General features: G+C 42.1%; 1 protein-coding gene across 2 annotated transcripts in view; it reads right to left on the bottom strand.

Moving 5' to 3' along the window:
- The window catches only part of GALNT9 (polypeptide N-acetylgalactosaminyltransferase 9), a 331,969-nt gene that overhangs the window by 31,630 nt on the left and 283,138 nt on the right, over positions 1-17,201 (bottom strand). Inside the window, exons 1-2 of one of the 2 annotated variants that reach the window (XM_033953957.1) lie at positions 9,845-10,150; positions 7,475-7,660 (exon numbers count right to left, since the gene is read on the bottom strand). In XM_033953957.1, coding sequence (XP_033809848.1) covers positions 7,475-7,639 — 165 coding nt within the window. In that variant the 5' untranslated portion in view covers positions 7,640-7,660; positions 9,845-10,150. Of the gene's footprint in view, positions 1-7,474; positions 7,661-9,844; positions 10,151-17,201 lie in introns of those variants that run through there. The other variant, XM_033953956.1, reaches the window with a different exon arrangement.

Below are 17,201 nucleotides of genomic sequence, written 5' to 3'. Positions count from 1 at the left end.
GCTTAAATTAAGAGAGGAAGTTATGGCCGCCATTCTCCTTAGATGCTGTGGTCTGTTGGAATGGCTTAAAGTAATCTAGGTAAGAAGAGTGGGCAGTTTTGGGATTTTTAAAGCATTATTTCTAAATAACAAATATTTATGCATTTAAGAAATGAAATAGGGGTTAATGGGTTGATTGGAGACTGAGAGTGTTTTCTCTTTTCTGCTGTAGGGAATAGTAGCCTTGAAAAAACCTACGTAAAGTTCAATGGGTGAAACATGTTGGTGTAAATATCCCAGTGAGACAGCGAGACCATACAGTTAAGTACTTTCAGTACATAAATATTAAGTAAATGAAAGTAAATAATTAAAAAAGTAATATAAATAGATCCAGTGACGAGTTGGTGCATAAAGCCACATGCTATGAGATATATTTTGTGTGTGGTGGAACCGCTGAGGATCTGGGAGACTGCTACTGATAAAAATAAGGATGTGTGATGACATCAAGCATTCTTATGTTGTGTTATAGTCATTTAAAGACATACATATAGTAAGTGGTAAATGGAGTTAATTGGGACAAGAAAGTTGCTCTTGCATTGTTCGACGTTTGTGACATTACTTCCTGTCTGCTGGTGTGATGGCCCAATGGCTCAAAGTCCCTCCTTGAGGGCCACAATCCAGTTGGGTTTTCAGGATTTCCCCAATGAATATGCATTGAAAGCAGTGCATACACATAGATCTCATGCATATTCATTGGGGAAATCCTGAAAACCCGACTGGATTGCGGCTCTCAAGGAGGGACTTTGAGACCCTTGGCCTAGGGTTACCAGATTTTGTCCGGAGAAGCCCGGACACATGGCCCAGCCCCGTTCTGGCCCTAACCACGCCCTGTTCTGCCTCCAGCTCCACCCCACTTCACCTTTAGCCCACCCATTACACCTCTAGCCCTACCCCACAAAGCCTTGTCTTTGTTTTCTGATCTCCGGGCCGCATCTGGAGGGTCTCTGACCATGTGTGGATGTGTGTGACATTATCCACATGTGCTCAGAGTCCCTCTAGATAGGGTCGTGAGATCAGGGCTTCCCAAAACCCAGACAATCCTCTAAAAAGGACATGTCCGGATTTTTCCAGACATCTGGTAATCCTACACCGCCCTTCCATGCTAGTCAGGGCCTGTGCACTGAAATAGGGAGAAGGGAGCAGATGGCCTGATTCTTCTTCTTTCTTGTAAATGGAGCACTTTTCCTGATAGCATCAGACCTGTATAGGAATAGAAGCATTAAAGCGCTCTGCCTAAACTAGGGGCACATGTTCTTACACAAGCACATCTGGTAATGTGAATGGCAACAGTGATTCCACTGAGTACTGTGCTGTTACTGTGGAATGAAAGAAAGCTAATCGCTGTAGCACCTTTTCCATTAACATGGGTCGCTAATGCAGTACAGTAATTCCAGGTCAGCTACCATTCCTTCAAGTAGCATTAGTTAAAAGGATTTAAAATATAGGTTATAGAAAAAAACAACAAACAACCTGTCAAATAAGGAAGGAGCTTCAAAAGTCTTAGGTTCATATTGAGAGATAGCTTGGTTAATTACAACTAGTTAAAATGCCTCTCATCTAATGAGCTAAATTTTACAAGCTAAATATTCAGAATGAATATATTTATCCAGCTAAAAAAAGGGAGGGGCCAAAGCCATGGCTGGCTTCAAGGATAGAATTGAGCCAATTAGCACTGATTTTCAACACTATTCAATGAAATTATTCCGTTAACTTTGAGCAGAAAAATAGCTGGCCTATCTCTAGCTGGGCAAATTTTGTCTGACTAGATTTAAGCAAATTTTCAGTTTGAGATGAAAGGCTATGCAGTTAAATCTCTCAGGGCTCCTTTTGCAAAGCGGTGTTACGCTTTTTTTTATCGCTGGCCACGGCGGTATTAGTTCTGACGCTCAAAAAATTCCAATGAGCGTCAGAGCTAATACTGCCATGGTCGGTGATAAAAAAAGCCTAACACCGGTGATAAAAAAGCCTAACGCAGCTTCATAAAAGGGGAAGGGGGGAGGAGGGTTTGGTGTCAGTTGTCTTTAATCCTCCATGGGTTTTTGAAAGGGACCAGCCAATGTTAAAACTGTTATAATTCAGGTTGTTCAAAACTACAGTGGCTAGCTACAGGTGATTGTGCAGACCCACAATGAATTGTCTTGCATGGCGCTCACGATTAGAATTAATTTCATTACAATCATCATGTTTGGATTTTAAAGCAGAATATAGAGCTTCCCTGTGTGGTATCTGCATGGAAAAATGCTGTGAACACCTCTTACAGTTAACGCATAAGCTTCACACTTACCATGCATTCATTTTTGCATCTAAAAACCAACATAAATGTGATCATATAGGAGAATTATACACGAATACAGGAGATTCTAACTCCTCAAGGTAGAACAAAAGAAGACAAAAGAGGCAACCTGTGATGCTCAATCTGTTTATTCACTATTAAGACCCGACATGTATGTGTTTCGGCCGTAAGGCCTGCCTCAGGGGGTCTTGTTTCCAATGGAGTACAATTTATCGCATATGTCTCTTATCGAAAAAGATGGTAATTAAGACACTGTTAGAAGCCTGATCACTATAATGGCAACAATCTCACGCATCCACTCACACATATAGGCTGCCTCTCTGCATAGGCCGCACCTATTTATAGGCCGCAGAAAAGAGCGGCCTGTGTTTAAAAAACAGAAGATAAGCCACCCCATGGTATTAGCCGCGTCTTATCCACACTTCTGAGCCTAATGTAAGTACCCATAGTATACACAAAAAAACAAGAGCCACACTAACGGGGATAGGCATATCATCACAAATTTGGAGAGCAATGTATGTTAATGCACACAGCTTGGGCAACAAAATCCTGGAACTAGAAACAGAAATAAGGAATGCTGACCTTGACATAGTAGCGATATCCGAGACCTGGTTCACAGACTCACATGGGTGGGATATGGTTATACCAGGCTACCATCTACTTCGTCGGGACAGAGAGGGCAAATCAGGAGGGGGGGTAGCACTATACACTAAGGATAATATCAAAACTACCAGGATCACAGAGGTTAGATACACAGGGGAATCACTTTGGGTAAACCTGGCCAGAGGGAACGAAAAATGCCTTTACCTCGGTGTGGTATACAGGCCTCCGAGACAACAGGAAGACAAAGACAAAGAATTGATTGAGGACATAGAGAACATCACTTTGCGTGGTGACACAGTACTGTTAGGCGACTTCAACATGCCAGATGCAGACTGGAACACCCTCTCAGCAACTACGAGCGGTAGCAAAAGAATAATAACCTCCATTAAGGGTGCACAACTAAAACAAATGGTATTAGAGCCCACCAGAGAAAAAGCAATACTGGACCTGGTACTCACAAATGGAGACAGTGTCTCGGAAGTATCAGTGGGAGACACGCTGGCCTCCAGTGACCACAACATGGTATGGCTCAACCTCAGGAAAGGCTTCTCTAAATCAAACACAGCAACGAGGGTATTCAACTTTAGGGAGGCAGATTTCGAACACATGAGAGACTTTGTCCATCAAGAGCTGCAAAACCATGCAGAAACTGACAATCCGGAAACTATGTGGTCAAATCTAAAATCCATCCTGAACGAAGCATCTAGCCGCTACGTAAAAACAGTAAGCAAACGCCGGAGAAACAAAAAACCACAATGGTTCAACAAGGAAATTTCGGACCTCATTAAAATGAAAAAAGAATCATTTATCACCTATAAACATCTTGGGAAAAGGGAGGCAAAAGAAGACTATCTGGCCAGATCTAAGGCTGTCAAAAAGGCAGTCAGGGAAGCCAAACTTCAAACAGAGGAAGATCTAGCACAGAACATTAAAAAAGGGGACAAATCCTTCTTTAGGTACATTAGCGACAGGAAGAGAAACAAAAATGGAATAGAACGCCTTAGGCAATCAGATGGAAACTACGCAGAATCTGATACTACCAAGGCAGAACTGCTAAACGAATACTTCTGCTCAGTATTCACCTGTGAAGCACCGGGAAATGGTCCACAACTACAAATAAGAGACAGCCAAAATGACCTGTTTCGTGATTACGAGTTTACACCTAGTAGCGTCTACCACGAACTTTCAAGACTCAAAGTAGACAAAGCCATGGGGCCAGACAATCTACACCCCAGGGTTCTCAGAGAGCTGAGTGAAGTTCTGGCTGAACCACTATCCGTACTTTTCAATCTTTCCATGCGCACGGGAAAAGTACCCCTAGACTGGAAAACAGCTAACGTAATTCCACTCCACAAAAAGGGCTGCAGAACAGAGACAGGAAATTATAGACCGGTGAGTCTTACATCCATAGTGTGCAAACTCATGGAAACACTGATCAAACAGGAACTTGACAAAATTCTAGACGAAGAAAATTTACGTGATCCACATCAACACGGATTTACCAGGGGAAGGTCCTGCCAATCTAATCTGATTGACTTCTTTGATTGGGTGACCAGTCATCTGGATGCCGGAGAGTCCCTTGACGTTATATATTTGGATTTCAGCAAAGCTTTTGATAGCGTCCCACACCGCAGGCTGTTGAACAAACTAAAGTCGATGGGATTGGGGGATACATTCACTACATGGGTAAGGGATTGGCTAGATGGTAGGCTTCAAAGGGTGATGGTAAACGGTACCCCCTCCAAAACGTCAGCAGTGATGAGTGGAGTACCTCAGGGCTCCGTCTTAGGGCCGATTCTATTCAATTTATTCATAGGAGATTTGACCCTAGGACTTAGAGGAAAAGTATCACTGTTTGCCGACGATGCCAAACTATGCAACATAGTTGGCAAAAGCAGTGTGCCCGACTTTATGACGCAGGACCTAAGACAGCTTGAACAGTGGTCATCAACTTGGCAGCTAGGCTTCAATGCTAAAAAATGTAAAGTAATGCACCTAGGCAAAAAAAATCCACACAGAACTTACACACTAAATGGTGAAACCTTGTCCAGGACCACAGTGGAACGTGATTTAGGAGTGATCATTAGCGACGACATGAAGGCTGCCAATCAAGTAGAGAAGGCTTCGTCTAAGGCAAGACAAATGATGGGCTGTATCCGTAGGGGTTTTGTCAGCAGAAGACCTGAAGTCATAATGCCACTGTACAGATCCATGGTGAGACCTCATCTCGAGTATTGTGTTCAATTCTGGAGACCACACTACCGAAAGGATGTGTTGAGAATTGAGTCGGTTCAGCGAATGGCTACCAGGATGGTCTTGGGGCTCAGGGATCTCACGTATGAAGAAAGGTTAAAAAAACTGCGGATGTACTCACTGGAGGAGCGAAGAGAGAGAGGGGACATGATTGAGACCTTTAAGTATATTACTGGGCGTATAGAGGTGAAAGATGATATCTTCAGTCTTACAGGTCCTTCGGTAACCAGAGGACACTCGCTGAAAATCAGGGGAGGGAAATTTCGGGGTGATGCTAGGAAGTACTTCTTCACCGAAAGGGTGGTCGATCATTGGAACGAGCTGCCTCAGCGGGTGGTTGAGGCCAGCAGCGTGTTAGATTTCAAGAGAAAATGGGATATTCAGGTGGGATCTCTAGGAGAGTAAGAATCAGGGAGTGGGTCATTGGTATGGGCAGACTCGATGGGCTATGGCCCTTTTCTGCCGTCAATTTCTATGTTTCTATGTTTCTATCTTCCAGTACCTCCCCTGCCTTTTCTATTCATCCCCCCCGGTACCTTTTTCGTAAGCCCCCTCGCTGTCGCATGGCTTGGGTCTCCAGCTGAATGGCCGACGTCAGTTCTCCCAAAACTCGCAAGAACTGACCTCAGCCACTCAGCAAGCGGTGTGGGGGCAGGCCGGATGCCAAAGAGATCGCAGCTGCCCTGCACCGCTGGATACCTGAGCTGCGTGCCAGTGAGAGAGCTATAGAGTTATGCTTATAAGATGGATTCTCGAGTGGGCAGATTTGTTGAGGGAGGGTTCTTGAGTGGGCAGACTTGTTGGGTCGCCGGCCCTTATCTGCCGTCATACTCTATGTTTCTATGAAAACGGTACCAGGGTGGGGGAATGTTTACAATTTTTTATATAGGCTGCTCCATTTAACTAAGCCGCTCCCCATACATGGGTTTGTAACACCCATGTATAGGCCGTGGCCTATATATGGGTAAATACGGTAAACAGATTGAGCATCACAGGTCGCCTCTTTTGTCTTCTTTTTATCATATAGGAGAAAACATATGAAATATGCTCACATCAATTTAAGAGTGATCATTTTGTTTTGATCAATCATTAGATCATTGGGAATACCAAAACATTTGATACCATCAACTCAGAACCTTTTTCAAATTGGAGAAAAAGAGCTCAGACACCCAAGCAGCTAATCTAGTGTTCATTATTGAAACTCGAAAATATTGCTATATATTGGTCTGTAAACATGAAATCATTGGTCAGAAAATCTTCCACCTCCTCAAGTATTTATTCATTTTCATTAAAAAAAAAATTTTATTGAAATTTTAACATATGAAATGTATCATTAATTAAATAAATATATCAAAAGGAAATTTTACAGTACAAATAATACTTACCTATTAATCACAGATGCATAAAGGACTAACAAGCATCCGTGCAATCTACTCTAATATAAATATGAAGCCATATAAAAACAATTCCTATGGAGACCAGGATATTATGGTATAACACCACAAACTAATCTAAGCTAACAATAGGAAAAACATTAGTTAAATATTATACCCAATGTATAACCCAGTTGAAATGTATCTAAAATTCAGGCCTGAGAAGAGACATTTGTTATTGGTAAAGCTCTTATTAGTGAGGGAATTAGCTTTACATTCATAATTATGAATCATCAGGACTGTAGCCTACCAAAAAGAGGTATTCGATTTCCAGTGTGATAGAATCATTTGTAAAGTAATAGCTATCAATTATTTATTAATCATTAAGATTCATCATAAAGTTTCAAATTTTTAAGTTTATTTATAATTTGATTAAAGCATAGCTATATGAAACAAGTTATATGGACTAAGACAGACGCCCAATTATACAAAATGAATGAAGTGTGTTTAAGAAAAGTAAACATAAACCGGTTAAAACAAGAGGGAGTGAGGAAGGGGAGGGTGGTAAAGCTACACTTAACTTCAGTCAAACAGCATGTATCTCATTGTGGATCCTGATGGAAACTTACTTCTCTGCAGACTTTGTCAGGGGATCAGACAAATATTCATTTTTGTATCTACACAGTGATAAGTGCAAGCTTTACTTCCCTTCAGTGAAAGGGCCCTTTTGGTTTCTGAAATCATGTTATATTAGCAAAAGCACAGCTCATTCTTTCTGAGGTTAGAGCCATTGCTCCATATACACAGAGCAACGCCCCCCTCCCCCCATTATTCTATGGAACCCAGAGGTATTCCTTCATGGCATTAAGCCCATCCCTTTTAACGGCGCGAGGTGAGAACAATGTGCACGTACCATCATCGGGATATTCCAGGCCATGTAAACGTGCGACTTGAATTCGTCCATCCACACCTCTGCAGCTCGCAAGGCATTGCGTTTTGCATAGTAATCGATGTCGTTGTTGTAGGGTTTTTTCGTGCGCTCAATGTGGGCGACTCTGGAGCAGGGTAGCACTTCCATGCTTCCTCCGCACTGCCACACCTGAAAGAACACGGCAGAAGCTTTAGATAGGAATCTCTGTCTGGGAGGAAGCTGCGTCAGATGCCTGTTTGGAGCATAAGTGTATTGATCTGATGTTGAGGAAAAACTTAAAGCTGTGCCTATTTTTGCAGTCTATATTGTATACAGTGGAATCATTAAAAAAAAAAAAAAAAAAATTCTGACAGCCAGGCGTTAATGAAATCCAGAGCACGGTGTGTTAGCAACTAGGGAAGCCCAGTTCAAATCCTGCTGTTGTCCTGGCAACCTTGGGCAAGTCACTTAACCCTCCGTTGCCTCAGGTACAAACTCAGGGGTCCTTTTGCTATAGGGCATTAAGCCCTTAGAGCTAGATTCTAGTAATGGCACCTACATCAGCTGCCACCTCCAAAAATGGGACCAACTGGGTGTCAATCACGCGTAGGCACCATTAAGAGAATCACGCTTATGTCTAACATAGGTGCCAGTAATGTAGGACAGGGTTTTGCAGGCCTACATTACCGGCGCCTATATTTCATGAGAATTGCATCTACAGAGGTGCCCAGCAGTGCCTAAGGTCATTTCCGGCATAAACCACGCGTAGTTTGACCTTAGGTGGTGTTAGACGCTGTTACATCTCTGAGTTAAAATGTAATATACAACTCTGAGGTTGATTAATGCAAGACACCAACTCCCTGATATTCAGCGTTATTTAACCAGCCAGGAACAGCTCCTGGCCAGTTACATAGTACGTAGCTGGCTCAGCATTAATATTCAACGCAAGTGACTCCTGAATATTAGTGCCCCCCCCCCCCCTCTCAATAAACTTGGTCTCCTAAGTATCCAAGGCACTGCTGAACAATCACCTGTTTAGTTTCTGGAGTGTCGGGGCCAGATATTCAGACCACGGGCTGACATCACAATCGACGATGAGCCCTGATATTCAATGCAGGGCCATTTCCGGTGACCGGCACTGAATATCCGGACTATTTTTGGCTGCTAAAAACTTAACCAGCCATGTTGATATCAGCGTTGGCTAGCTAAGTTAATAGCAGTCAAAGATAGACCAGCTATTTAAGTGGCCTGATTTGGCTGCTAAACATAACTGGCAAGCCCTTTAAATTTTCCATATAGCCGCTAAGCGCTAATATTCAGGAGTCACTTGCGCTGAATATTAATGCTGAGCCAGCTATGTACTATGTAACTGGCCAGGAGCTGTTCCTGGCTGGTTAAATAACGCTGAATATCAGGGAGTTGGTGTCTTGCATTAATCAAGCACAGAGTTGTATATTATATTTTAACTCAGAGATGTTTGAAGTCAGTGGTACCCGGTCTGGCACAGTTAGGGGTGCATCCACCTACAGCAGGTAATCCCCCGGAAAGGACTTCTCAATCTTATAAGCAGAGTTAATTTCTGCTTTAATTATTGGTTTTTTTTAAAAACCCGCTATTAAAGCCAAACTGCTAGCAATATAGTGGGCACCATCACTTGGGATTTCATACTAATTATCTCGATCAGTTATGCTATGAGCAAGATGGTAATATGAAGCTGAGCAGGCATCAATATTGATGCAAATTGCAGTCAGCAAAATACAGCACCGTTAATACCTACAGAGCAATAGCTGTTGGTAATTATATAACAGCGCAATAAAGATGTAGCGAGAGACTGATAGAAATAATTTACATCCAAAAGTTGGGTAGTTATCTTGGATGGATACTTAGAGTACTAAGGTAGTGATGGGGTGTACAGATCACATGCGTACAGCACAACTCAGTGTATGTACTGTGAATTATAAGAGCAGATATTTCATCCTTAATGAGAAAGTAACAGAAAGAACATTGCAATAGTCAGCATCCGTGTTCTTTATGGAGACAATTATGTTAAAGATGCTTAAATACGAGGCAGGCTTCTTATAATGTGGAATCAATTCAGTTCAACAAAAAAGATTTAATAAAATTTCAGGCCATATCAGATCTGAGCAAAATGGGATTTTCTTGTTTGCACTTTATATTTTTATTGATTTTCATCCTCAAACAGAACACACAAATTTCCTGTAGAACCATGTAAATTGCCAGTAAATATGACTTAGCAAAGGAAACCTAAGGTTACACATTATTCAGACTTCCCTTCACATTGTAATAAACAAAATTTCATTCTCCAGTCCCTCCCCCCTCATCGGTGACCCAGAAGAACTTAGAATAGCATACTTTCAAAATAAGCCTTATTGGCAGGCCACAAAAAGATATTTTATATGGGAGGACTGCTGAGGGGGAAGGTCTTTATGGTCTGCAACAGGGCTATTCAAATGGTGGACCGTCCACAATCAGGATTGCTTAGCCTTGCTATGTGGACTGCTGGGGTGCAGCACTCCCGCTCCCTCTCCTCATGCCGGGTCAACATTGCTGCAGCTCCCCTCTCTTCCCCGAGGATCCGCAACACTCCTCAGCAGGTCACGGCAGAGCAAATACCAAACGTTGCCTCTCTCTGGCTGGTGGAGCCTTTTCTCTGCCGCACCCACCTCTCTGATGCAATTTCCTGTGGGCGGGTGGGGACAGAAAAGGCTCTGTCGGCCAGAAAGAGGCAGCTTTTGGCACTCTCTCTCTGCCACGACCTGCTGAGGAGTTTGGAGGATCTTCGGGGAAGAGAGGGGAGCTGCAGCAATGTTGACCCAGAATGAGGAGAGGGAGCTGCACCCCAGCTAGTGTCAGACATTCAGGGGGCCAAAGCAGAAGTTGAAGAGAGGGCCCTAAAGCCTGTTTGCATTTACGGGGACAGGAAGGGAGAGATGTTAGATTCAGGTACAGGGAAGACAGATGCTGAACTTACCAGGGTGGATGGGGGTGGGGTTGGGTATCAGAGGGGGAGAGAGGGGTCAGATGCTGGAGGTGGAGGGGGGAAGGCTAGTGAAAAGATAGAGAGAGCCTAGACCAGGGTAGAGAAGTTACAGATGTTGGAACCAAGTGGAATAAAAGACTAATGTTAGACATTCAGGGAGCCAGGGCAGAAGTTGCAGAGGGGGGCCCTAAAATTTGTTTGCAATTGGGGGGGGGGGAAGGGGACAGGAAGGGAGAGATGCCTGATCCAGACTCAGTTGGGACACAGAAATACTGAACTGGTTGGAGAGGGGGCACAGGGAGAGAGAGGAGGTGGATGCTGGACCTTGGGGGGGGGGGGGGGGGCAAATAAAAGATAAAGACAGGACCAAGGTGATATTTTCATATAGAATCATCTTCTGTATTGGGTTTTTTTTTTAATTTTTCTCTCTCTTTTCAATGCCAGGTAAATAATCTTACCAAAAAATGTTTCTTTAGTCTCCGCACTGAGAAAAGTTCATCATCTGTTCCATCAAGATCATTTTGCAGTATTAGTTTAAACCATTATCTTGGCACAGATGGATTACTGTAATTCCATTTATGTGTGATTAAGCAAAGGAAACAAGAAACGGCTGCAATTGATTCAAAATGCTACAGCCAGATTGATTTTTGGAGAGAAAAAATTTGATCATGTGTCACCTCTGCTGAGGAAACTACATTGGCTTCCATTTCAATTGAGAGTTCAATGTAAATGTGCCTGCATAGTCTTTAAAATTTTACATGGACTATTTGTTCCTCTGTTGCCTTTATCTCTAAACATCATGAGATCTTCGGGTATGAGAACAACTCATATGAATAAGCTCTCTTTTCCACCACTGAGAGGGATCAAGTCCATTAATAAAATTTCACACTCCTTTCCTTACTTACTAACTGCAATATGGAATGGATTACCTCCTCAAATTAGGTCGTGTTTATCTCTTCAAATCTTTCGCGAAACCTTAAAAACCGCTTCTTTTAAAAAGGTGCGCTAGGGTCTTAATGCGCGCAATAGCACGCATTAAATTCCCGAGTGCGCTAACCACGAAGTAGATTTTTGGCTATAGCACGCGGTAATTTTGTGCGTGCGCAAAAACCCTAGCGCACCTTCGTAAAAGGAGCCCTATGTTTCATCGCTTTTTAGGCAATAGCTCCAATGAATGTTAATGGATCTTTCTTTGTCATCTAATTATGTAAATCAAATCGAGCTACTATTTTTAGGAGATGATTCGGTATATAAGACTAAGAATTAGATTAGATTAAATTACAAATGCTGGATCCAACAGAGGGAGAGAAAGATGCTAGACTATAGATGGGAGGAGTGCATGAGGAAGAAGAGAAAGAAGCTGGATGTGGAGAAGGTCAGTAACACAGAAGAGCTGCTGGCTCTGGAGAAAACATAGGGACAGGGTCACAGAGGGTGCAATACCAGATACAAGAGGATGGATAGGGATAAAGAGGGGAGATGGTGGATAAGGACACACAGAAAAGATGAATGCTGGATACAGAGAAAGAAGAAATGTCAAAAGGACAGGGGCCTCCGAAGACAGCTATGAAAAAAAACAGAGAAAAACAGAAGAGAGACACTTAAGACCAATACAAGACAGACAACAGAAGTAGGAAAAAAGTATTTAGTAATTTTATTTTTAATTTATTAATACAGTATGTCAACTTTAAGAAATGCACTTCCCCTAAAGATGGCTTGTTATTTGTCACTATAGATTTGTAGTTAGGGTTCAAACTGGAATATAACTCAACTGCGTCCCCCAACACTTAGACTACTTTACACTAATACCAGTGTTATCCACATCTTCCAAACACCCACCAATGATGTTCTAATATTTTTTTATTGCAGAACAAAGGCCTCAGGCATACCACCTCCACCTTCGATAATAATTTATATCCGGTAGGAATGTTGGTGTATCGTTGTCCTCATTGGCCTACATTTTTTTATCATATTTTATATTCGTTTTAACTTTTTTTTAGCATTAATATACTTTTTTAAAGAAGTTTTATAAAGTTATCATTTAAATCTTGTGATGAATTTCATACTCAACTTAAATTCATCATGCTTTCATGCTACTGGGATTAAATGATCCGACATGTTTCGCAAAAGATTTGCTTTATCAAGGATCCCCCAGAGCCGTTATTATCCTCCACCTTACTCGAACCATGACGCCGACCCCAGGAGCATCCCCTTATGGTCTGCATATAGAGCGGACCCCCACCTCTTGGTACGCCACTGCTTTTTACTCTTTGCAAATGGAATAGAAGTAAGAGATTGTTTCCTCCCCTGAGCTGGTATCTTTTGGGTTTTTTTTTTTTTAATGACCACTGGTAGAGGACACCAGTAAACAGTCACTATGTTGGATAAGATGGAAAGAGAAGGAAAAAAAAAATCCAGTTACTTTGCAGTTTTTCAGGGTTGCAGAGATTGTGTGCATGCTTCAGAGAGACCACTTCAAAGAAATTACAGAAGCACAGCAGCCAAGGAACAGCTCATATATCATCAGGATGCTGTTAGAAGTCACCTCAGGAAAAAGTAAAAGCTACGCTTGCTGATTTTCAACTGAAAATGCTGAATGAATCCTTTGTTAAAGAATGTAGAAGAAATGGTATGGATAGGCTTTTGGCTCAGATAAGTCTTGAAGCCAAATCTGTGGACTGATCTGCTCTAAACGTTCAGATGGGAGGAAAGCACAAGACCAGAACTGGCAGAATAACAGGAGGGGTACATCTAAGCTCCTTGTGACCCTGGGCAAGTCACTTAATCCTCCATAGCCCAGGTACGTTAGATAGATTGTGAGCCCACCGGGACAGAGAGGGAAAATGCTTGAGTACCTGATTGTAAAAACCGCTTAGATAACCTTGATAGGTGGCATATAAAATCCTAATAAACTTGAAACTTGTTATGAACTTTCTAAAGGGAGGTGTCGGAAGGATTATGTTTCTCAAAACTCAGTCACTGAGTTTGAGCATTGTCTTTCTTCTACACCCTTCATGAGGTGTGTTAGGGCTCAAGAGAAGCACCCAGACACGAGGAAAAAGAGGTCGATAGGTTTTTTGAGGAGATTATATAATAGAATTGTTCCATAATAATTCCAACCAGAAGTAGGAGAAGGAAAACTACCTGGAAGAGAGGGTCAGTTCAGAATTAGATGAGGGACAGAGTAGGGAATATCCTCAACGAGTATTAGTCACCTTGACATGGCTACCTAACTTCCCCTAGGACTTAACCCTTGTGTGCTTCTACCACTATGATATATAGGCAAGTGACTTTCTTATTGAAAGATTCTTAACCCATTCATTGAAAGAAGGGAATAGCATTCATCGACAGAACAATACTTGTACCGCACCTTAGAAAATGCTGGACTCATATGGCAAACATAACGCTATACTTTTCAGAAAATTAAACCTTAGTACATCATGCACACGCAGGAAGCCCTTTTAATTTTCTGAAATATACTTTATTAAATACATGTAGTATATGTACTCACAGTTGGTAGATTTTTGAGTATTACAGCTGGAGATGAAGATTTGAAGAACAGAAGTTTTGTAGCAAAGGTGACAGAATGGTTAGACAGGTATTCCAAGTTCCAGAGATGAAATGCTGAATTATTCATGCATGTGGTCGGATAGCTTAGGTGAAAAGACTGGTCTTTCGTTGGGAGGGGATAGAGTCACATGGGTTTCAGATGAAAGCAGAAGCATGGCTGATTCCTGAGACAAAGGGTCCTCAGGAAATACCCATAAGGCTAGGGGAGAGAAGAGACCAATAGGGACATAGCTTGGCAACAGGTAGCAGAGACAGGTCATACCTTTGCAGAAACAAGAAGTAGTGAAGGTGACCAATAGTGCTGAATACTTTAATTCATCAATTGAAAGACTCAACACGTACGTGTTTTGACCCTAAGGCCTGCAGCAGGAGATTCTATTCCTTGGAGAGTAATGATTTAACAGTCCAGCAAACAAAAGATCAAGTCACTATTCTGTATTTTTGCCATACCTTTGCAGACCCATTAGAGCAAAGGTTATAGAGGTGGCCAGAAAGTACATCAGTAAGACAAAAGATCCAAGCTCAGTTGAGAGAAAGGGAGGAGAAAAGGCCACCGGCAGTGAAGCTTATAAAGGTAAGCAAGAATGGCTGCTGCATGATATTGATTGTGGCTATATGTAAAAATTTAAAGGGTTTGCCAGTTATGTTTAGCAGACAAATTGGGCCACTTAAATAGCTGGTTTATCTTTGGTCACTATAAATAATAAAACTAGTACTGTCCAGACTATAACAGATTCACATGGCTCATATACACCCACACAGAAGAGCAGAGGGCACTCTAAAGATTACTGCAGTGAATGTCATATTAAAAGTCCCAGGTAAAGATGTCACTAAAACTTGCTTATATTTTATGGTGAGCCCTCCAAAACCTACTGGACCTTTCGCTCTGGCCATAGCACTGAAACCATCATAGCCTCTCTACTCGATCACCTGCACTCACTCTTCAGCCAGGGTTCCAGTGCCCTAATCTTGCAACTTGACCTAAGCAGTGCATTCGACCTAGTCGACCACACTATTCTCCTAGACTGCCTTGCACACATCGGCATCTCCGGCCAGGTTCTCAACTGGTTCCACGGGTTCCTAAGAAATAGATCTTACAGGGTGATCAAGAACGATTCTTTCTCCCACAGCTGGGACAATTCCTGTGGGGTTCCCCAGGGCTCACCCCTATCCCCCACCCTGTTCAACGTCTATCTAGTCTCCCTGGGAAACCTCCTGCAAAGCTTCAAGCTCAAATTCTTCATTTATGCAGATGACATCACAATAGTCATCCCACTATCCAGTTTCACTCTAGAGCTGCTCAACTCTATATCACACATACTCAGGCAGATAGAACTCTGGATGTTATCCTATAAATTAAAACTAAACTCTGATAAAACTAAATTCTTCCTGGCCACCCCCAACGACAAAATCAAAGAAACCTCAATTCAAGTAAATGGATCGGACTTCCTCCTAGAACAAACCCTAAAAATACTGGGAGTCACGTTGGACAAACACCTATCCCTTGAGAAACACACTGATCTTACCGTCAGGAAAAGCTTCTCAGTGCTCTGGAAACTCCGCACCATAAAAAAATACTTTGATGACAACTCATTCCGCCTGTTAGTACAATCCTCAATTCTCAGCATCCTAGATTACTGCAACATCATTTATCTAGGCTCCATGAAGAAAACCACCAGGAGACTAAAACTGATTCAGAACACCGCCGTCCGCCTTATATTTGGCTTAAACAAAAGGGAACACATCACCCCTTTCTACCATAAACTACACTGGCTGCCATTTGAATCCAGAGTCATGTTCAAGTTCGCATGCCTCTGCTACAAAATTGTATTTGGCCTATCCCCAAGCAACCTCAACCCTCACTTCAAGCTAAATCACAACAATAAGAACTCTCGCAGAATTCATCTGTTCGCCTTCCCCTCCCTAAAATTATGTCGTCTCAAAGGGTTCCTTGACAAAACCTTCTCCTTCCAGGCAACCAAACTAAACTCATGGCTAGCCCAAATTGTACTCGACGCCCCCACCTACCTTGACTTATTCCACAGACAACTCACTTATTCCACAGACAAAACACTTAACACATCCTCACACCTCTCCAACTCCCACCAATACACGCGAACTCACTCCTTCCCTCTTATCGTACCCTGCAATCATATTAACTTTAATGACCGGTATATTCCTGAAAATAAAATATTACCTCCCTATTGTACATTCTTGTATATTCCTGTACATTCTTGTATATTCCTTGTACATTCTTGTATATTCCTATCAACTTCAATGACCACGACACTCCTAAAATGTTAATTCCAATGATCTCATCGTTTGTAATCTTAATTAATTGCTGTGAACCGCATAGAACTCTCTGGGTATGGCGGTATACAAAATAAAGTTATTATTATTATTATTATCTCCCTCTCTCTCTCTCACACACACACACACACTCTATCTCTCCCTCTCTCTCTCTCACACACACACACACACACACACTCTCTCTCTCTCTCTCTGTCACACACACACACACTCACACTCTATCTCTCCCTCTCTCTCTCTCTCTCTCTCTCTCACACACACACACACACACACACTCTATATCTCCCTCTCTCTCTCACTCACACACACACTCTATCTCTCCTTCACTCTCTCTCTCTAACACACACACACACACTCTATCTCTCCCTCTCTCTCTCTCTCTCTCTCACACACACACACACACACACACTCTCTCTCTCTCTAACACACACACACACACACACACACACACACGCACACGCACACACACACACACACACACTCTCCCTTTAAAATTGGCCAGGTATTCATGTATACGTATAAAATCAATACCTACAACCATAGGATCATTGACACGTGTAAACCCTAACTCTTCTACAATGATCTCCAGTTTGTGAATTTAGTCGCTGCCCTATTGTACCAAAGAATAACTTAACTTATGGTTTTATGGATAATTACATTTAATATACCATTAAATTAACATACTATATAATATAATATAAATATAATATACAGTACTATATAATAAATATACTAGCAGTATTTGAATCCAAGTTAAAAGCCCACTTTTTTGAAGCAGCTTTCAATTCTTTACTCCCACTCACTGAACCTATACCCGTACACTCATTCCTTCTGCTAGAAACTCCCCAA

Source organism: Geotrypetes seraphini, chromosome 8 (genome assembly GCF_902459505.1).
Source record: "Geotrypetes seraphini chromosome 8, aGeoSer1.1, whole genome shotgun sequence".
Taxonomy (NCBI): Eukaryota; Metazoa; Chordata; class Amphibia; order Gymnophiona; family Dermophiidae; genus Geotrypetes; species Geotrypetes seraphini.
Note: the sequence above shows the minus strand (reverse complement) of the source record. Positions and strands in the feature narration are given on the sequence as shown.